At 41.2% G+C, this 22,315-nt stretch overlaps 1 protein-coding gene across 1 annotated transcript in view; it reads left to right on the forward strand.

The window, feature by feature from the left end:
- The window catches only part of MALRD1 (MAM and LDL receptor class A domain containing 1), a 3,359,462-nt gene that overhangs the window by 586,666 nt on the left and 2,750,481 nt on the right, over positions 1 to 22,315 (forward strand). Inside the window, exons 14-15 of the mRNA XM_069646615.1 lie at positions 4,050 to 4,244; positions 9,064 to 9,101. Coding sequence (XP_069502716.1) covers positions 4,050 to 4,244; positions 9,064 to 9,101 — 233 coding nt within the window. The remainder of the gene's footprint in view (positions 1 to 4,049; positions 4,245 to 9,063; positions 9,102 to 22,315) is intronic.

The following is a 22,315-nucleotide window of genomic DNA, read 5'->3' on the forward strand; positions in this document are numbered from 1 at the left end:
TAAGTCCGCCAACCACCATGGCGTAAACGTAGTTTACGCCATGGTGGTAAAGTCACGGCCCAGGCGGTAACTTACCGCCTGGGTCGTAATGAGGCCCACAGTCTCATTCTTTTCAAGAAGCAAATTAAAACTGACCTATTCAACCTTAACCCAGGTTAAATTTGGCATCTCCCCATCTATTCTTCCTGAGCACTCACCCCTTGCTTGATGCCCCTTGACCCCTTGTTTGTCTTTTATGTGCCCTCTGAGGCCCATTGGCTAGTGGCACATTATAAATATTAAAATAAACGAAATATAAAGCACCTGGGATTCCCGTCTAGCTGTCATATACTTTGAGATTAAAATATGTGTGCGGTGAATGACCTAAAACCCAAACGATAAAAACATTACCAAATAGGGCAAATAATCAATGTACTGTTTGCAAGGAAAACAATGTTTTATTACATGCAAAAAGTATCAGACAATCCCAAAGAACCTAACTAACACGGAGCTCGACAAATCCAAGGAGAATACCACAAATTAACAAAACTCTGAATAATAAGATTACAACATGATCCCGCACTCCCCGTTGACTAACACCTATATACAATTGTAATTATCCCCTACAGAGCTTTGCCCTATTGGTCACACATTATCTAAAACACATTCCCCAAATCACATGATCTACTACATCATCATTGTGAAACTTAGGAATGATTGACTACCAGGTACATGGTTACCATACTACTTTTGTCTAACAAGTAAAATATTAATGGCCATCATGTGATGTGCACCCCTCCATCCAAGCCTGATCAAAGTTTGAATAGCAAGACCAACCCTGCTTTGATAATACAATGGACCTCCTCATTATGCCAGAGACTGTGGCATGCACAAACAGCTCCCTGCCCTTGTAGATACATTTATTGGCATCACTTCTGCTCCTTCCATCCCAAATTAAGACACAGTCCTAGCACAACTTCCCCTTTTAACTGTGGGAACCCAGGTTCCCATGAATTGTGTGATCGGGGCACCACTCTTATGTTTGAATTTTGCTTATTTATTGATCCCTAGAGCACAGCACCTACCGTTTGAATAGGAAGATGGCTCTTTGGGTGAGTGCAGTAGTACTCTAAACCTCAATCAACCCTCTTGGAATCATAGAACCCCATGCCCTATTCACATTAATTGCACCTTCAAAAGGCGCATCCCTACCCTTCCTCCCTGGACCTAACATTCCTTTCCCAGCTCCTCTGAGCTCTGCAGCTGGACTCAATTAACCGTTATTGAAATAGCGCTGCTGCCTATAATCTTGAAAGCACAACTTTTCTCTGGCGAAGGAAGGGAGATTTGTTGCATGATCAACAGGACAGAGCTGCAGCTCCACATTGGGCCTGCTCCTCATACTTTCACCAAATGCATACTGTAATGTGTCCAACATGCCTTTGCCCCTGGACCTTGCCTTTACAACAAAATATGTCTGTCTCCATTTCCCAGGCTTACCTATGACAGCTACCTAATAGCACATCCTTGAAAACATAACAATGTATACTACTACTAAATGCAAAATACATCACCCTTACTTTAACCTCTGCATCTCCAACATGAATACATTTTTGTTCTTTCTGTGTGACCATATGGTGTTTGTAATATCTGTCAAAGCTAACGACCAATGGATACATGCACATTATGCCGTGGCCAACGAGAACTACTAGCACTAGGGCACCTGCTAATATGTTTTAAATCTCTTCAACTGCCTGGCACATTGCACGTGCATCCTAACATATGGTAAATGGTGCACTAATAGGCAAATAACCCTGCTTGCAACAATGGCATTAATTCAGACTCCTCTGGCCATTTCTGCAGGTGGCTTAGTAGTAACGTCCCATACAACTGTGAAGTCCCATCGAGTGATGAAATTGGGTGGTTGCAAACTTGGTGTGTTTTAGAATATTTCTTAGAAACCTGCACAATGAGAGCCTTCTTCTAGGATGTTGGTACCTTGCCATTAGCAAATTCCTCATTCACTACACTGCCTAGTATGGGAGCCTATAACCCTAGTTTGTATGTTTAGATGTCATTTCAACTGATCATGAGGCTTTGTGGGATGTTTGTGCTAAAATAGTGTTCTTGACCTCTTCTACTCTGAATACAATCTGGTGATCTGCATTGAGGTGGGACTAAATGTGGAAGCATTATCTCTTTCCACCACATTATCTCTATCAGCTGCTGATAAATGAGTGCCAACTATCTATTGAAACACAAACCTATTCAATGCTTTACAGCACGGCTCAACTGTCCTATCAGGGATTAACGTTCTGCATGTGCCAGGTCCCCTTCTAAAGATCCGGAAGTAATGATCAAACCATCCTTAGAACAATGGTCTGCCACTCATATGGTGACCTGAATTCCCTATTGAATTAAGTGGTTATTTCCTCAGTTGCTTCTTGCCACTGCTCTGGGAACCCATGAGCTGTACAACTTCCATTTCCAGTTGTTCGGAGCTAGCAATCACTTAAGCTGTGGGTGCCCCAGATCCAGAAAACCGACAATGCACATGGAGGTATCCCTCATAACACATTTCATAGGCCTTTATGACCTACTGAGTTTCTTTCAGAAACATCATTTCTGCCAATGCTCTCAGGTTCCCAGTCTATTGATCTATGATGGCCACAATCCCAAAGAATGTTCTGTTTATCGATAGAACCAAATGAGTCTGGTGAGGTTGAACTTGTGCAGTAACCATTATACGGCATAACACTCATCACTTTCATTCATCAGCCAATTATTTTGTTATGACTTCTAGTGTCAGCCTTTCCCAAGAGGGGTGTTTTTTTCTACAAAACTGTTTTCATAACCACTTGCTAATAGGATACCAAGTCAGATCCCCCCCTTTGTATAATTTGAAAAGGCGGTGAGCCCCATGTCATCCCCATGTTTGCCCCTTCTGATGTTGCTATCCCCTTTCCCTCACTCTTCTGTAATGATTGTTTCTTTAATGCTTCTTTTCTCATTGTTAATCAACTTGTATTCATTCAATGTGTATATACTCTTTTGCACTTTAAGGTGATTTTTTTATGATAATGTGTTTTTCTTAAGTCTGTTTTTTTTTCTTGAAATCATTGAGTGCATTTTCAGTCAAAAAGTGTTGCCTTTAGATGGTTTTCAGTGTAATGGTTTGCACTAAACTATGTTTAATTGGCATGGACACAGTAAGATGGAAGGGATGCCCTGCCACCCAGCCAATTGTGGCATCTAGGAGCACCCTTTATGGTCTATCCCTCATGATTGTACAAAAAATGTTTCATCAAGTGTTTTTGTTAAGCTTATGTGAGGCTGTGCAATCCACTTTGGTCTTATTTTTCAATCAGTCCCAATTGTGTGCGGTCCAACAGTTCTTAAGATCCATATTGTAATATTTGACATTAAGCCCAGCTCTTATGCTAGGTTGACTAGCTCTGCTCGTAGAACAGTATGACAGTGAACATTGTTGAGCTTGCATGGCCACTGAATATTTTCTATCCTCAAATCGGCCTTCTAGACACCTGTAATAAATGCTTTTTTTGTTTGTTTTTATGAATACACATTGACAAAACATCTAACAGTTATCGCTTTTTTTCTTTTTTCTTTCTCCTTTTTTTTGAAAACTGCCTCTTATTTGAGTTTACTACAGTTTTACAAAATTGTTTTATATCACCTTTGGTTGGATGGTTGTGCCGTAAACTGGATACATTTCACTTTTGGCACCTTATAAAGGAAATATATATAAATCGCACGTACTATTTGATTTCTGGACTGTCCTGTGGTCATCCTAGCCACTTAAAAGTCATACATTAATGCGATTTGAAGCTTCCACTGCTCCTTTGTAAAATACTATTGCTAACTTTTGTGTAAAGCAATACACCTTTGCATTCAAACTAATGGTACATGACAATGCTGAGTAGGCTTTGTAGCAATATTCACTAATTAACTTGCAAAATAATAATTTCACATTGCGATTCTTTAACATTTGATATACAATTGTTGTTTACCAAAACCTAACAATCTACATTTTCCACAGCTTATTTTTGCAGGCACAATCTTATCTAGTGCAGGCTTTATCGCACTTGATAATTTCCAGTTGTTTGAGTGTGCAACATCAGTGCTATCAGCGGGTTGCTCTCCAGATGAATTCACATGTGCCAGTGGGCTTTGCATTCCGCACACACTAGCATGTGACTCCAAGTGGGACTGCATTGATGGCTCGGATGAACAACCGGACATCTGCAGTAAGTGGCTGAGTTACGTGTTTATTTGAAAAAAGTTTTCATTGACTTCTCGAAGAACCAATGCCTTGAAAACAAGTTAAAACAAATCAACAAAGGGAATCATTGTATTGAAAACACACATTGAAAGGCACACGTTTGAAAGATGGAAGCCACTTAAGTAAGCCTTATAGTTCAGGTTTGGGGATCGGAAGAAAGAAAAACAAACTTTAATAATAAGGAGTAACATATTTTATTTCTGTAAACTCTTTAAATAGACTATATTATTAAAAATGCCTTCTTTTGAAGCTGACCATTGTGTTATTGCTTCTTGATCTACGGAGGAATTACAACATATTCACATGAAGCAACTTGCAAGGCAGAGCTCCACATGATTTCTAGCGAGCTTGCACGTAGCTCTTTAGTGTGACATCAGTTAATACCAGGTAAACATGCACTGCATCCACCTGTTCCAGTGCACAATTTACAAACACTCTGCAAAATACAATGCTCAACCAGTGGCATCAGTGCCTGCTTTAGGCATGGGCCAACAATGACGACTGCCCAGGGCACCACATTAGCCCACCTCACACGCCAGCTCAGGGGAGTATTTTAAAGTCTCTCCTGAGCTGGCGTGGTGGGTGAAGGCGAGGCAGGTGCCCTATTGTAATTAAATGTGCCTGCTCTCCAGCTGGTGTTGGAGACATTTGAGGAATTGACGAAACACAGTAGCCTGGTGGCCCCACCATATAGAAAGAGTCCAGAACTATAAAAATCTATATACAGTAGTTGTTCACAGACAGGATTTCCCTTTCCATTAAATGCGAGATCCCATACAAATCCCAAAGTATTTGTAACTTCCCACCACACAATTTGGGACAAGAAACAGGCAGTTTTGAATTATTTGTTATATTTAACATAATAAATCATGGCATTGAAGGTGGTACCCTAATGTACAATTCTGGGGAAGTCACCCACAATGTTATAAATGAACAGAGACAGCTTATCTACAGAAATCAAATGAGACTTGTTTGATATTGTCTCACGCATGTTTTCATTCAAAATCTAATGCCCAACGCGATTGGAAAATAACACCAACATCCAAACATAGAAAAATAAATATGAATGAATATTTCTAGACAAGGAAAATAATTACATCATAATGCGGACTAATACATGGACATTGCTGGATTTAACTTTTGTGAAACCATCAAACTACAGTATAGAATTGCCTACATGAAACCCACCTGAACCAAAAGGTAAAGCAGTTCAAAAGTTTGAACCTAAACAATGCACATACTTGTCTCTGAAACATTTTGCAAGTATATGCAGAAAAACAAAATGTTGAATCTATAAAATGTAAGAATTCATGGACTGAATTAATTCTAGAAGTTTGGACAACATCTGTGATGAAGTACATTGTGTGATGTTGGATTGTTTGATAAGAATGGCAAAGTCTTGGGTTTCTTAGTATTTCTTTGTCTTATGGAATGCTCAGACAGTAAGGCCTAAATCACTATGTCCAAGGCTACAGATTCACCCACACACAGCAGTCTAATTCCTTCTCTTTATTAAGGAACACATTTCAATTACTTTTTTGGCAATTACAGCCACAAACCAAAGGCCCTGCCATTCCACATTTCAATTTGAGATGTCTAAGGCATCCAGCAATCCCAAATTGCAGGAGCAAAGCTCCCCATTATGATGAGGCTAGCTAGGGTTTCTATTTGAATTATAAATCACAAAGCATATACCAGTTGCAATCTTCACCCAATTTTAAGGGATATAACCTTCAAACAGAGCTCCATAAATATTTGTAAATGCCTCTGTTCTAATAAATTATTGTGAAATGGTATACACACTCTTGGGTCATGGTACTCACTTTTTGTTTGTCTTTCCAAGGTCCAGGACCGGTAAGGATACCAACTGGACTCTACCAGCTAAGATCTTCCTTTCAGTCTTTGCAACTGCTCCCAAAATCACTCTCAAATTATCTGATGCTGCATTGTGAAAGGCCTCTGCAGTCACTTAAATGTGAGAAATGTGAGAAGTCAATTGAAATGAGATTTTCCAATCTGTTACATACATTTGGTATCCAATCTGTTTCTTTCCTGTCAGTTATGCTACTTTGATTCCCTAAAAATCTCTCTTTTTTCTATGTGTTTGAGCTTAAACCCAGCAAAACACACCCACTCAGGAAGATTTGACATGGCATTTTGGATTAGACAGAGCCTCTGATAGATTTCTGTTATGTTCTCATTTCAGCCACGGTCCTCCTCCTTGATTATATTGGTACAAATCATTTTGATGAGGGATAACTAGCTCACTCCTTTTCAGTAAATCTAAAATAAACACGAATATATATGTTTTAATAATTCTAAACATGGACATGCTACGTTGTAACAAAAAATTGCATATTCAGATGTATGAGCATATTCTGAATCCAAAGATATATTTTATGTTTCAGGCAATATATGCAGGTTTGAGTTAATAAATATGTAAATTATGCATAAATCATACATTCTATTGCATCATGTTTATATGCATATGAGCTGAGCTGAATCCAGCTATATATCCGGTTTCCTATTTGAACAAATGCTTCAGGAGCCATGAGTAATACATTATTTTCAATTGTCAGGATGTCCTGTACCTTTTGAAAGGATTTTACTATATATTTTAGTAGAATTGCATGTATGTGGCCTGCCAATCATCAACCGACACCATACCAAGAAGATGTTCTTCTGAACAAAGGATCATTTTGATGGAACAGATGCAAATTCATTTGGCCTAGTACTCTATAAGGTTACGGTCAGAAGAACCTCTCACCATCTACTTCTTTAAAGCTGCTCTTAATGTTTGAGCTTCTGTAACATTTAATAAAGGGTACATGTGCAATTTAAGCCATTTGTAGTTCTAAAACAGTCAAACAATAGGTTGTTCTATCAACAATCATTGTGTGATCTGTAATACAAATGTTAACTTTGTAAATACCTTCATATTCTGTCCCGTTCCTTATAGAACACTAACATTGAACTTCTGAAGTTTTTTCTGCTCTGTTTAACAAGACAGTAAACACACAGAAGTGCATTAAAGTTACTGCTTTTGATTTCATTAAAACCTAGACACAGAGGATATTTTCCTTATGGAAGACTGACTGGTGAAATTATTTTAATTTTGTTTTGATCTATTTAACATTAATGACGTGCAATTTAAGTTTAAAGTATCACTCAGACCTTTTTTCATTTAATATAAATCATTACATTCAATCAGCTCATACCTTAAAATGTGCAGATTTTAGCTTTCACATCACCGAAGGCTGTTGCCTGACAATTAGGCAAACTATACTAGTGATGATACATTTGTGTGGGACATACCAATGTTGACAAGTGGTAGTAAAATAATGGGGAGTTACTGACATTTCAAAATTGAGTTTAACAGTATGTTCTGAAAAGTTGAGTCAAGGAAACAGAGTTGCACTGATGACTATCATGCAAGTAACACAACGAAATAATCTCATCTCTATCCCAAACCAATCCCTACATAAGCAGCAACAGCTTAAACTCAACCCACACAAAACTGAAATAATGTTCAAGCCTAAAACCTCTCTACTGAATACGCCGTGGCCCACTGCAATGGGAACCACACTGCAATCCTTTCAAACAAGTTACAAATCTTAGAATTTTGATAGACAATGACCTAACATTGGACCCTCAAGTCAACACAGTAGTAAAGAAATGCTTCTTACACTTACATACTGTCAAGCAGATATTACCCTTTCCCACCAACCCTCACAGAACAATTTCCATCAACTATTTTATCATATCAAGGATAGACTATACCAAAAGTATCTAACATGGAATGCCTGATTGCTGTTACGCTCCCCTGATATCCCCGGGGGCATCTGGAAGGCTCTGAGATCTGGAACCCTGGATGCGTAGTTGCCCAGTGCTGAATAATGAATCTGCAATTACAGAAGGGAGGGTTTGTGATAACTGTCTCTAATGGGTGAATCTCCCACCTCCCTCTGACTGATTCCATTCCCACCGTGTTCTTTTCTCACCTTAGTTATTTGCAGGGTGAGCTATTCGTCCTGCGTTTCTTGTGCAGGGGCGCTTGATATTTGTTGGCGAGCTGCCCGAGTTGCTTCACTGGTGCAGTACGCCTTCCTTGGAACCAGGCCTGCTGTGACCCCAAATCTGCTGGTAGGCCTGTAGGATTGTTAGTCTTTTTTCTATTTATGGTGGGAATTTGTTAATGTCTTTATCTCCTTCTTTTTGGGTGCGAAGGTCTTGATGCTGGCGTGCCGGATGGAGAGGCACGTTTCTAGGTAAGAGAAAGTACAAAGCGCAGCACCTTTATTGTCTTTTGAAGCAAGCTAACCTGTGTTTTCTTCTTCTTCTCCTCACAGGCCGCTGTGGTGCTGCAAGCGGTTGAGAGCGCGACGAAAAACAGTCCCCCGAAATCCGTTAAGGTAGTACAGCGCTGTGCGGTTGTTTAATATGCAAAGCGAACCTGAATATGTCTCTTTTCCTTTGCCGATGTTGCTGTGGTGCTCTGGATGGAAAGCGTGGCATAGCGCAATGGAATTCAGGTAAGACTGATGAAATTCTATGTTTTGGAAGCGCGCATTCTAATATTGTTTTTCCCTTTCTCGTTATTGCAGGTCGCAATGTCCGAACAGCAGGTGTTTTAGCAGTTTGCCGGAAGTCCTTAAGCTAGTACTCACAGGTGAGTGATGTTTCTTCTTCTCTTGGTTTCCACAGATTGCAGCCCAGTTGAGATGTTGAGTGATGGATGGTCTTTTCTAAGGTAAGACAGAATAATATTGTTCTTGTTCTTGCAGGATTACAGGAAGATGCTGAAGACCAGGAGCTGAACACGGTGAGCGTTACGCTGCTGGTTGCAGAATAACACAAATCATGTTCTGCAGTCAGGGTGTGGTTTATATAGCCCAGGTAAAGTAGTACAAGGGAAAGTAGTTCCAGGCCTGCCACACCCAAAACACTAGACAGCATGGCTTGTTTCTTAGAACTAGACTGTGTGGGTGCTTCCATGTTGGATTTAAAGGCCCATTTACAAAAATGGGACCTAGTTTGAACAGCCCTTCGTTCCTACATATGAGCCTGGTGCCAAAGGCACCATGACTGGCTCCACGAGCCCTTTTGCAGTGGTTTTAAGGCCCGCAGGGATCTGGTGGTAGCCTGCTTGTGGCACAACTTGTGCCCCTTCACAGTGGTCATGGCAGCACTCCCCCCAAGTCCCTTCTCATGGTATCCTTCCTGTCCGGTCCGGGTTTGCTAGGGTTATCCAGGCGAAACCTCTTAATCAGACGTGGTGCGTGAATAGGTTCACTTGGTTCCCAAGTTCTATCTTGAGGCCTGCACCCTTTCCAGTCCACTAAATAGTATAGCTTAGATCTGGTACGTTTCGAATCCAGGATGTTTTTAACTTCAAATTCAAGCTCTCCATCAACTAGCACAGATTTTGGTGGTGTTAAGACTCGGGTTCCTGGTTGTACAGGTTTTACAAGTGACACATGGAACACCGGATGAATTTGCATGCTTAGTGGTAAGGCTAACTTGACGGCCCTGGATTTATCACTGATTCGATGGTATAGGGTCCTAGATATCTTGGACGAAAGGTCTGGGTACCTTTTATGGGCACCCGTTTTGATGCCAACCAGACTTCGTCTCCAACTTAGTAATCGGGAGCTTTCTTTCTATGCCGATCCGAGAATTTTTTTTGTCTGTCTTTGGCTTGAAGTAAAAGTTCATTTGCCCTTTTGAAGGCTTGGGTTATGCTCGCGTGTAGAGTCTTTACCACTGGCATTCCCAAGGTCGTGGGGGAGTCTAGTTCAGAGGTACATGGATGTCTTCCGAATATTGTGTAGAACAGACTTTGACCCGTGCTGGTGTGTATGGAGTTATTGTATGCGTATTCCGATATCCATAACAAGTCTTTCCAATTCTGTTCTACTTGATGCAGCATGCAACATACATACTGTTCTAATGTCTGGTTTGTTCTTTCAGTGTGTCCATCCGTTTGGGGGTGATGGCTAGTGGATAATCGAACATCGATTTGTGTCATGGTAGAACATTTCCTCCAGAAGTTGTATACAAATTGGCTTCCACGATCTGAGATTAGGACTGAGGGGAAACCATGCAGTTTTATAATCTGTTCAAGAAATGCTTTTGCCAGACTGGTAGCGTTAGGAAGTCTTTTGAATGGAATGAAATGTGCAATTTTAGAGAACAGCTCTACAACCACCAGAATGGTATTGAAACATTGACAGGGAGGTAAGTCCATAATAAAATCAAGAGAAAGAGTATGCCAGGGAGCCAGTGGAATATCTAGTGGTTGTAGGAGGCCAGCTGGTTTCTGTTTTTGTGATTTATTCTGTGCACATATCCCACAGTATAGAACAAATCGAGCAATGTCCTTACGCCAGCTTGGCCACCAATAATTCCGTTTATCTTTGGCTAGAGTTTTAGCAATTCCAGGATGGCCTTCGATCAGGGAATCGTGATAACCAGACATGACCCGTTCTTGCAGATCATTACTTGGTAGATATAGTCATTCCCTGAAGTAGGGTAATCCATCCAGAACCGTGTGATGTTCATTTTGGGAATTCCCTTTCTGCAAGATCTCAGGGTTCATTAAGGTTTGATTCATATCTTGAACTTCACTCAGAGTCAATGTGGTGGGGAGTCTCAGTAGTTTATCACTTGGGATGATGGCAACAGAGTCCAGGGTACTGTTCATTTTTTCTTCAACACCCATATGAGACAAGGCATCAGCCTTCCCATTCTGAACACCCGGTTGGTATGTTATTACGTAATCGTATTCTGCGAAGAATAGAGCCCACCGCAACTGTTGTGACGATTGGGCTTTTGATGACTTTAGGTATTGAAGGTTTGGGTGATCTGTGATTACGGTGATGGTATGTCTGGCACCTAATAGATATTGCCGCCAGGCTTTGAAGGCTGATTTTTTGCCAACAATTCTTTGTCTGTAATTGCATAGTTAAGTTCTGGTGGTGAGAATTTAAGTGACCAAAAGGCCACGGGGTGTAATTGGCATGTCTCTGGATCTGTTTGAGAGAGTACTGCTACCATAGCTACGCTGGAAGCATCGGTTTCCACTACATAGGGAGATCAGGGCGAGGATGTCATAAAATTAGCGCAGAGCTGAATCTTTTCTTGAGTTCTTGAAAAGCCTGTTCCGCCTCTTCTGTCCATTGGAATTTTTTGTTGTTTTTTCTCAGTAATTATTTGATTGGATGGACTATCCGTGAGAAATACCTTTATTGTCTTTTGAAGCAACTTAACATGTGTTTTCTTCTTCTTCTCCTCACATGCCACTGTGGTGCTGCGAGTGGATGAGAGCGTGATGAAAACCAGGCCCCCGGAATACGTTAAGGTAGTACAGCGCTGTGCGGTTGTTTAATATTGAAAGCGAACCTGAATATGTCTCTTTTCCTTTGCAGATGTTATTGTGGTGCTCCGGATGGAAGCGTGGCATAGCGCGACGGAATCCAGGTAAGACTGATGGAATTCGATGTTTTGGAAGCGCGCGTTCTAATATTGTTTTTCTCTTTCTCGTTATTGCAGGTCGCAATGTTCGCACAGCAGCTGTGGTAGCAGTTCGCCGAAGCCCTTAAGCTAGTGATCACATGTGAGTGATGTTTCTTCTTCTCTTGGTTTCCACAGATTGCAGCCCAGTTGAGATGTTGAGTGATGGATGGTGTTTTCTCAGGTAAGACAGAATAATCTTGTTCTTGTTCTTGCAGGATTACAGGAAGATGCTGAAGACCAGGAGCTGGACACGGTGAGCGTCACGCTGCTGGTTCCAGAATAACACGAAGCATGTTCTGCCGTCAGGGTGTGGTTTATATAACCCAGGTAAAGTAGTACCAGGGCAAGTAGTTCCGAGCCTGCCACACCCAAAACATTAGACCACATGGCTTGGTTCCCAGAACTAGACTGTGTGGGTGCTTCCATGTTGGATTTAACGGCCCAGGTACATAAATGGGACCTAGTTTGAACAGCCCTTCTGTCCTACATATGAGCCTGGTGACAAAGGTGCCGGGACTGGCTGCAGGAGCCCTTTTGCAGTGGTTTTAAGGCCCTCAGGGTTCTGGTGGGAGCCTGCTTGTTGCACAACTTGTGCCCCCTCACAGTGGTCATGACAACTGCCTCACCAAAAAATGACAACAGACCCAGAATGCATCAGCAAGACTCATCCTAAGATTCAGGACGAGAAAACACTTCACGCCACCACTATGATGTCTACACTGGCTACCAGTCAAGAAAATAAACAATTTCAAATCACTTTGCCTTGTTCACAGAGCAATGTACGTCAAAGAGCAGAATTCCTTCTCTACTGACCACATAAACCCTGAGGTTTAACAATGACATATGCATTGAACCCAAAATAATATTCGAAAATCAAATATGATGCATCAACCTTTTCAAACGTATCAATGAAACTCTGGAACTCCCACCTCGAGGCCATACGTACAATATAGGAACACCTGACCTTCAGGCAAGCACAGAAAACATGGCTCTTTGATTTGCTGACCTACATCGCCAACCCATGGCCCATGGTCTAAGAGAACTGCCCAGCTTTAATATAAAGAGGTACATCACAAGGTAATGGGTTTTGGCTAGGGATTACCGGGTCATGTGGTCCAAGAAGAATGGCTAACCAGTGAAAGAGAGACCTAACTTTGTTAACCACTGCATAGTGTGTTTCAGTTTAATCAGCAAACCAACCTGTGCAACAATGTTTCAACCTTATACCCTGGTTCTAGGAATCCTTAGGCCGCAGTAACCCTACTAATATGGTACATACACGTGAACACACATTACACACAGACCAACTATGCCGCCCACTACACAGCAACCACAAACCCAAGCTCTCACCAAATGGCAAAACGCCAAACCACCTCCAATAGCTCACACAAATTCCAAATTGTCACTGCAGCCCTGCATCATGGGCACATCAGCCTACTATAAGGGCTCAAGTGTCTGCACGGCCACCAACCCATTCCACCTAGATGCAAACCAACAATAAAAATTCTGAACTAAAACTACCAACACAACAAAAGCACTTCCACACTCTCCTTCCTCCAACTAGGAAACCCTACCCTTCCTCTTTTTTCCAGATCTGCCTAAGTACCTGCAGACCATACAAATAACAGCAGTGCACATTATAAATACCATTAACATGACATAATTTAAGATCTTAAAATCTAGTGTTTCTCAAGGGAAGTTGTAATATGTAATCAATTGAAGTGTATATGGGGTAGATGATGTCATGTATATGGTGTAGATAGTGCATTCCAATATAGTAATTTAATATTTCCTTTATTGTTAACGTCACAGACTCAGAATGCAACCAAGAAAATGGTTTGGGGGCAGATCAGAGGGGACAGTGTAAGGACTCAGGGGGCTGTGAATATGAACATCCATGCATTGTCCTATTGCCCTAGAAGTATACTGCCGCACAATGTAAGTTAAGGCATATGAGGAAATGCACCTACATTCCATCCCAAAATGAAACATTACGTTATGCCTTGCAGACACTTCAAAGTGTATCAAAATTACAGTGCAATTGGAACTGTCTTTGGCCTTGCGGTCTAAACAATTATGTTAGTGGAGACTCACCATTACGGAGCTGCAGCATGGTTTGCATATAGGAAGAGGGTACGAGCTCAATACAAGGTGTATTCTGTGGAAATATATTGCAAGCTTATCGAGGAAGCCTGGAGCTGTATGTGAGCATAGGCAGCACCCAAAGTGATTTGAGGAATGATACCACGCGCGTGTGTGTGTGTGTGTATATGAATAAATTGCGTATAGTGGATCTTGCACAACTCAATGAGAATTCATAGTACCAGTGGCATCATGTGGAGAAGCATAGATGATAGGAGAGATAGTCAGATTACAAGGAAAACAGGAATGTCTTCAGTAATTTCCTGAAATCATGTGATTTTCTATATGGCACAGCTGAATCAGAAAAGAGATACAGGGATGCGATGCCCTAACTGCAAATGTTCTTACAACTGTCCTACAAACAAGTTTCATTAGAATGTAATTATCTGAATAATGTTGGGGCTTTGGAGGACCGTAAGGACAAAACTGTTCCATATGATTACAAGCGTTGCTGCCACCAATAGCTTTCTGAACTGTGCGGGTTGCTTTAAACAGGATCCCCTTTTCTGCAAAAGGCCATGAGCGAGTGAGAAATGGGCTATCCCATTCGGGCTATAACATTCGGGATGAAGGGTTATGCTCCAATCAAAGGCATCATATGCAACATTTAAGGAGATCCAAATAGTGCATATTACAATAGTCAAGCCTAGATGAAATCCAAGCATTGACTAAGGGTATCTGGTGTTGGGATTGAAAAAATAAAGTAGAGACTCCACTGAGTTTAGTACATGGCTTTATATGGGGGCTGAGATTCTGCCCATCATACATTTTAATGCTTGAATTCCTCACCTTATGCACTGGCTTTCGAGGGGACACAACAGACTTGAACCAAGAAGACTTTTCCAAAAAGGACTTTGTTGGTACCACACAGCCGGATCTTCATTGTTGGGCACTCAACTTGGGTACATTTTTGTCTATCTACATTCAGACAACAGGCATACATACATCTGGACAATTCAGCAGGTTAGAGATTAGAGATAATAACCAAGCTCCCTGCAATGGGTAAGAGGACACGGGATCATTATTGTAGGAGAACAAATACATCCCACATCTTCTTAAAAGAAGAGACAATGGTTGTACACACGGAATTTTTAAAAATAGGGAAAGGCAGGAGCACTGAGGGACTCCCACAGCGAAAGGTTAAGAAAAGCAGAGTTAATATTGACATTTCAATCTTCTCCTACTTGAGCAGAATAGTTTTTTTTTTATGTATATAGGCAAGGCATGGGTCCAGAGAAGGGCCAATATGTTGGTCCATAAGGCAGACTCTATCTGGAATAGGCTTTTTAAGGATGGGATTGGAATGCAAGAGGGAGAAAGTGGCATTCCAAAGACTTTTACATTTCTATGGTCATTAAAAGTCTTAATATTAACATCTTTTTGTGTGGCTAATTGGGGCGAAACCAGCCTCCAATCAGCTTCATTTTTACAGCGTTTCTCCTTCGAATTAGTCAGATTGGCAAAGTACCAAGTGGTTCTGCCATTTTTTGTAGCTACGCCTTTCCCTATTTATATGGTAGTGAAGTGATTAGCAATATAAGACATATGAGAGTAATAGGCTATCACTACTATATCAAAATCAACATTTGCTTCCAGAGTTTAATCCGACCTGGGACACAAATCGGTGGCCCTTGTCAAGACATGCCTTCATTACAGAATACAATGTCTGGCAGTCCTTTGGGGTTGGGGGTTCTCTATGGGAGAGTCAATATAGGAGAATTGGTGTAGTTACAAGTTGGGCTGCATTCTGGCAGTAAATCGTCCAGAATACCACCCAATGGAATTACAGTTACCGGCAACTTGGTCTGGCAGAATTACTGCTGGATTACAAATGACAGTGTCAGATTTAATCCTCATTTTATGAGTGTACATTCGACTCTATAGGGCTTTTTTGGTGGAATTACTGCTGCCGATTTTCCCAATTTCCAGTGGAAAGTGGGATGATTTACCTCCACCATGATGCTGGAGGTTAATCCGCCACTCCAGGGCCCTACTCGTAGTATGGCGGTGCAGGAAATGTGGTAGTAATTCCATTAGCGCCAATTTGTTCCTGCACCGCCATACTTGTAATGAGTCCAAATGAGTTGTTGAATGAAATACATAAATGGTTAGACCCAGTCAAAGGGATTGGATTACTAACTTAATCTAATGATCAAACGAAAATATCCCATGTAGCGTTTGGCTACTCGTGTGGGTTGAACTAGACACTTTTTGACATAGGCCTAGGTTCTCCAGTAGCTCAACACAACTGTATGAATACGTTGCAGTCACTGATTTACGTGACCTAGGACCATCAGGTAAGAACAAGAAGTAATAATGACCCTAGAAGGTCTATAAATCTGGAGCTGTAGGTCGAACTAGTGCCTGGTGGTCTATAGAAGACAACCAAAACATTTTAGTCTATGCCAAAGTGGTATCATTTCACATATAACTATTCTGAGCTTTCGGTTAGAAACTTCTGGAATGATTTTGCATTGCAGGGTTTGATGTCCCCTGCCTTGATGGTGGTGGTTGCTTCTATAGACCCACATTGAGTGGCAAAGTTGGAGATAGAAAAACAGTGAGACAAAGTGTCACATAGACTTAGCCCCTCCTCGCAGTCTGACATTCCTCTGTCTATGGTCATGGCAACTCGAGCAAACCAGTTTTAGTATGTGCATAAAGGGAACTGCATAAGGGCAGGCAAGACGCAGAGTCATATCCTTCTCAACCTAGTTGGAACCAGCAAGCAGGATCACTGCCACTGGCAGAACTTGCTGGCTCTGACTCCAAACTTGCAATCTGGTACAGAACGGATGCCAGTTCCCAAACTATTATCCTGCCATTTTAGTGCAAAACCACAGCCAGGTGTCCTTGGACTATCACAGACCCCTGGGCATCAACATGGTGCACACTTTGAATTGGATTCACTTTTTCTTGGGCCTCTCCTTCTCACATATTTCAAAAAAAGGTACAGGCGCTCCTCCCCAGAAAGAACATGGCATGATAACCTGTTCTGAGATGAGAGTTTGCAGCACACGCTTTTTGCTCGCTGCACCTTTCACAGATGGGAAATACCCATTTGCATATCAGTCTTTGTCCCGCCCACATGGGCAGTCCAGCACCGAAATGCTATGGCAATTCCTCTGAGCAAGAGTACCAACAGCAACCCCATACACGTGTTTCAGACTTGTTGGGGCTCATCATCTCCTTCACACATACCCTGGCGAAATAACCCAGTTTTGGTGCCATTCAGGTCATTCTGCATTTGGTGGTTGAAGCCTGATTCATTGTGTTACAGGTACCTTTAATGGATGTGGAATTGCATGTAGAGGGACCCTCCATACCAGAGTGCATTCTGATTGTTGCACTTGTTGCTTATTCAGCTCCATGGTTTCCATACCAAGACCAATTCTTTGGGGAAGTTTAAACAAAGTACTCCTGTCTGGTGGTGTAATTCCCTACCCTCTGTATTGCCCTGATAGGGTGTGACCCTTCACTGCAGGGTTGGTATGTGTGTTCTTCAGGTTTCTAGATTCCTGTACTGACTCCAGCAAGAATGTATTCTTTATTTTCATGTTGTGAGATCGGTTTTTAAGAGTTAACATGACCCAACCACCCATTCCTCCCTTTATCTTGAGAATGATAAACTTACTCATTGAACCATATCCTAGTTCTACATTTGAGATCCAGTTGCTGAGATCACTCATACCTTGGGTGGCATCTTTATTTCTTACCAAACATCTAGCAGTACACAGCATCCCTGTAATCAAAAGCTTGTAGACCCAGTCATAGGGAGCATGTTTTAAACTGAAATAATATTATTATACTCTTGAATGATTCCGCTCAACAATCCCTTTAAAATATTAAGTTAATGAGCTTTTGAATTACCTTTCAAAGAAGAGGAGCAGAATAAAGGTCCACCTACATAAGTCCTCCTCACGTGAGTGACAAATGGGAGGAATCCAGCTGCAATGTGGTTTATTTCTGCGTTTGGCACATGGTTGGGCACAGACAGGCTTTACTTGGTTGCACCACTGCCATGCTTGCAGCATGCGTTAGCTGCAGGCAAATTGACTTAAATAACATGCAATACAAACCACTGGAAGGTCAGTTCTATAATGGAAAGAATAACATATATATTCCTGCATGCTTCCAACTTTACTGGAACTGTACTGCACTGTCCATGACAAACGGTACAGAACAATTAATCTTGTATTAGATATCTCAAGGTCTCAAATGTCATACAGATCTGTCTTACATCTCACATGTCATTAGCCATCGAATGTTCACATTTCCTATGGATGATTATTTTTAACTTTGACTATAGGGAGGCTAATGCCACCCTATAATTACACGGCCTGCATGTTGCTCAACCCATAGGAAGAGCACTTTTTGGTTGGCTTATAACTTTTCCCCCCTGGACGAATCTTCAACAAACTTTTCAAAAATAGTATATGAACCACTCAGATTAAGCAATTTGGTGAGGATTTGTCCAGGGTGTTATAGGCAGTCCCTAAAGGCGCATTAGAAAAAAAAATAGCTCACATCTGCAGCGCAAACCGCTGGATGGACTTTCACCAAATCTCAGATGTTCGGGGGCATGCAGGCATATTTTTATATTACAGGGTTGGTGAAAAGCTGTTTTTGGATGGCTAATACTTTGGCATAACTGAATGAAACTGCATGAAATTCTGCGATATCATTCTAGATCTGACCTTGAATGGTTCTATGAAGTTTGGTGCTGTTTTGCCAAGAGGGAACACAATTACAGGGAGGGTCTGACAAAGTTTGAAAGGCTTATACAGTTAGTGCAGTTTCACAAATCTGCATCTAAGTTTGCAAAATGATTTAAGACCCAGATCGGAATGTTTTTGCAAAAGAAATTGGTGGGATTTTGTGAAGAGGGGGCAAAATTAGAGGGGGGTTTGACATTTTTTAGATGGCTTATAACTTTGTTGCCATTTGTTGGATGTGCACAAAAGATTTTGGAAATATTATAGACCCAACCTTGAAAGTTTGTGTAAAGTCTGAATGGATATCGTCAAGTGGGAGCTAAGTTATATAACTATTTTTTGCACGTACATTTCAACACTATGGATGGATTTGCAGCAAAGTCATGCAAGGAGCATTGGCAAGCACCTGAAAGTATTGTTTTGCAAATGTGTCTGTGTTTTATTTTGAAAAGTGTCATAATGTAGGTACAAAAAATAGTGATATACTTTTGGTGACTGAGGTATAACCTGTGGACATGGGCAGTTGCTAGATTGCACGTGTCATAGACTGTGGGCATGGGCAGTGGCCATATAGTCTGAGTCATGGCCTCGGACAATCTGGCTACTGGCCATGACCACGAGGGACTGGCAATGGGGTTAAAGTGGTCATGGCCACCAGGGAACAGCTATGTGGTAAAGTTTTTCAAAATTGGGATAGGTTTGAATGGGACATTTTTTGGGGTCTCTGGCTAAAAGTCTGCCCATGGCTACAGCTCGAAATACTGCACAGGATTGCATCAACAGATCACAGTGAGGACCGCAACTCTGAGACAATTCTAATCAGTAGATAATTAGCCAGGACTCTGAACCAGGTGCCCATGTGGTCACCAGGCCACCCCTTCAAATTGTTAACCACCTTTATTAGCCACCATACCTAGACAAGATATTGGGATTGCATGCCAGACTCATTTCCACAACCTCACAGCAATGACTGTCTCACAATCCAAACGCATTGAGAAAGACCCTAGAGAGTCGAAACACGTGTCAGCTGACTTCTAACAATATATATAGCACCATCAATATTTTTCAAGACTGCTTCATTGCAACAATAGTTAGTTATTGAATAACCCAGGGCTAAGGTGAACAGGACTCACTCTCCTATTCGAAACCGAACACTTGAAGAAGAAAGGGCACCTTCACAAAGGAACCCCATCACTAGCAGCTGGGTAATCCGTTTAAAGTACTAGATGAAGTGCAGTGACCTACTCATTCTACTGCTCTGCAATTACTTCATTATTGTGTACTCTGATTATTGGGGCATGAACCATGCCCAAAGTCCTAGGTTTGAATTGGAAATCTTATTTTGCTTGCAGCTACAGCCTGAAGAGCTGTACTGAATTACAAAAAACCTGCGCAAGCAGTATCAGTAAGGACCTGAAAGCATGATTTTGCAAATCTGTTTTGTGTTTGATTTTCCAAAGTGTCCAAATGTAAGTGCACAAAATAGCGATATACGTTTGGTGCATAGACAGTGGGCCTAGTCCTTGGCAAAGACAAATGCCTACTCTGATTTACGTATTGGGTCATGCAGCATTTTCAGCCAATCTAAGGTGTTTCAAGCCTCATACCTTGGCATCCCTTTGCACTTTCCTCCTGGGCTCCCATGAACACTTATCTATCCATACTTCCCCTTTAATTTACGTTGTTCTCTCACTGCACAATGCATTTGAGGAATAGGTTTCCCATACCTAGCCCCCAAGTTATGGAATGTGCTCCCTTCTGAACTTAGGACAGAAACGTCCCTCTTTGCTTTTCGAAAAAAGCTCAAAACTGCTCTCTTTAATTAAATCCATCCACAAGTTTTGCTACAAACTATCTATTCTTCCATGAGTTCTCTTCGCTGCTTCTGACCAATGTATCTAAGTTTTGTTTTTGCTGACCTTGTAACTAAGTGGTGACCTCTTTAACTGCTACTTATGCAACTAAGTGTTCACCCCCCCATGTAACCAGACCAATGTAACAAAGTCTTGTTTTGTGTTGTTCTTTGTAACTAAGTGTGACCTACTTTTACTGGTACCTATGTAACTAAGTTGTTCACCCCCTATGCAACCAGTGCCATGATGCTCCCGAGCTGTTGTGTGCTTTATAAATCAGAATAAATAAATAAATAAATAACTAAATAAATAAATACATTAATAAATGGGTGCATTTACAGGATCACTATTTATAATGTTTTGGTAAAAGTATGGGAAATGCAGATGCAAACGATTTGTAGAACATTGTTAAGTGGCATTTGGGTGGAAGTTTAATGTGTTCATAGGCTATATGTAGATTTTTTTAAAAGTGATTTTTAATACTGTGGATAGTCATAAAGGGCAATGGATTACAGTGTTTATTGTATACAAGAGAAAAGAATTTCGGACAGCAAATTGTTTCTGTGCTTTTTTCTTTTTCTCTTCTATACAAATTGTCCATTACTTCAATTGGCATATTAGAAAATGCTAATAGGAATGTTGGAAAACCTTATTGAATCTAAATACTTCACTGAAAAATGTAAAGTAGATGGAGTCTATAAGCTTTTTTTTGTTCTATTTTTTAACTGTCTTGAGATGATAGCTCAGGGGAAATGCGCTCCCCTTGGAATCAAGACGACATGGAGCAACACAGGTTTGATCCAGGGGTCCGTGCTTAGAAACCTCTGGGTATTAAGCGCATTATAAATAACCAATTATAATTATAACAATAATTATAATAACTGTGAAAGGTGGTTCCTAAAGGGACCTTTTTTAGGTTTTTTATTTATTTATTTATTTATTTTTCAGGAGAGGCCAGAAAGTAAGGTGGATAGGGAAATGAGGCAAGGAGCAGCAACCACAAATATCGAGGGGCAGGTGGACAGGGGAAGATGTTGCATGTGTGTTACATCTAAGGTAGGGGGCAGTGTTTCTCATGCTCCTTGATTACAGCTTCAAAAGCACTTTGAAATTGTTCCCCCCTTAAGAGTGGAGTGTTGCAGTATATACAGAGTACTGTTGTCTTATGGATCAACAGCCTTTTGTTATTGTTTGCAAGTTAGCTGGTGGGATTTTGTGTACAAAAGAAGTATGCTATGAGGTTACAGTATTGGTTGAGGAGGATGAGGTAGAAGAAGACACCTACTACTTCCTAAGAAAGCAACAGCCTTTCTGAGAGCATTGCAGTGGTTGGATTTGGTGTGGCAGCGCATGGAGGTGGCAACTTCAGTGCATTTTGGTAGGCACTTCCGCTGCCTCATCTTCCTGTTCTTCTTCATTGTCTTTTGAATTATTGTGTTTCTTTCGTTATGTAGGTTCTCCATCTGGTGGTGGATCTTGGGGAGGAGGGAAGGCAATAGCTAGTGACATTTTTTAAGATAAATAGCAGTTTTGCTAATATTCTTCCAAGTAGATGCTGTGTGCTAGATTGTTAATGGATAATGAGTACGAATAGGTGTAGGAGCTGTGCCAGGGTCAATTTTGAACTTCAAAGATCCTAGATCAGCTGAAAATGCAGTTCCAAAATGTTTGCGAATCACGGACACGTCTGCAAAGTGTGGAGACATTTTGGCGAACATGTCATTATGCCGGGCGCGTGCATGGACACGTGACAATGGCTGTACAGTCTGCCATTACATTAGACTTTCGCAAACATAGTTGAACAACAACAC

The sequence above is a fragment of the Ambystoma mexicanum genome, chromosome 2q (assembly GCF_040938575.1).
Source record: "Ambystoma mexicanum isolate Mex_15411 chromosome 2q, UKY_AmexF1_1, whole genome shotgun sequence".
NCBI classification, from domain to species: Eukaryota; Metazoa; Chordata; class Amphibia; order Caudata; family Ambystomatidae; genus Ambystoma; species Ambystoma mexicanum.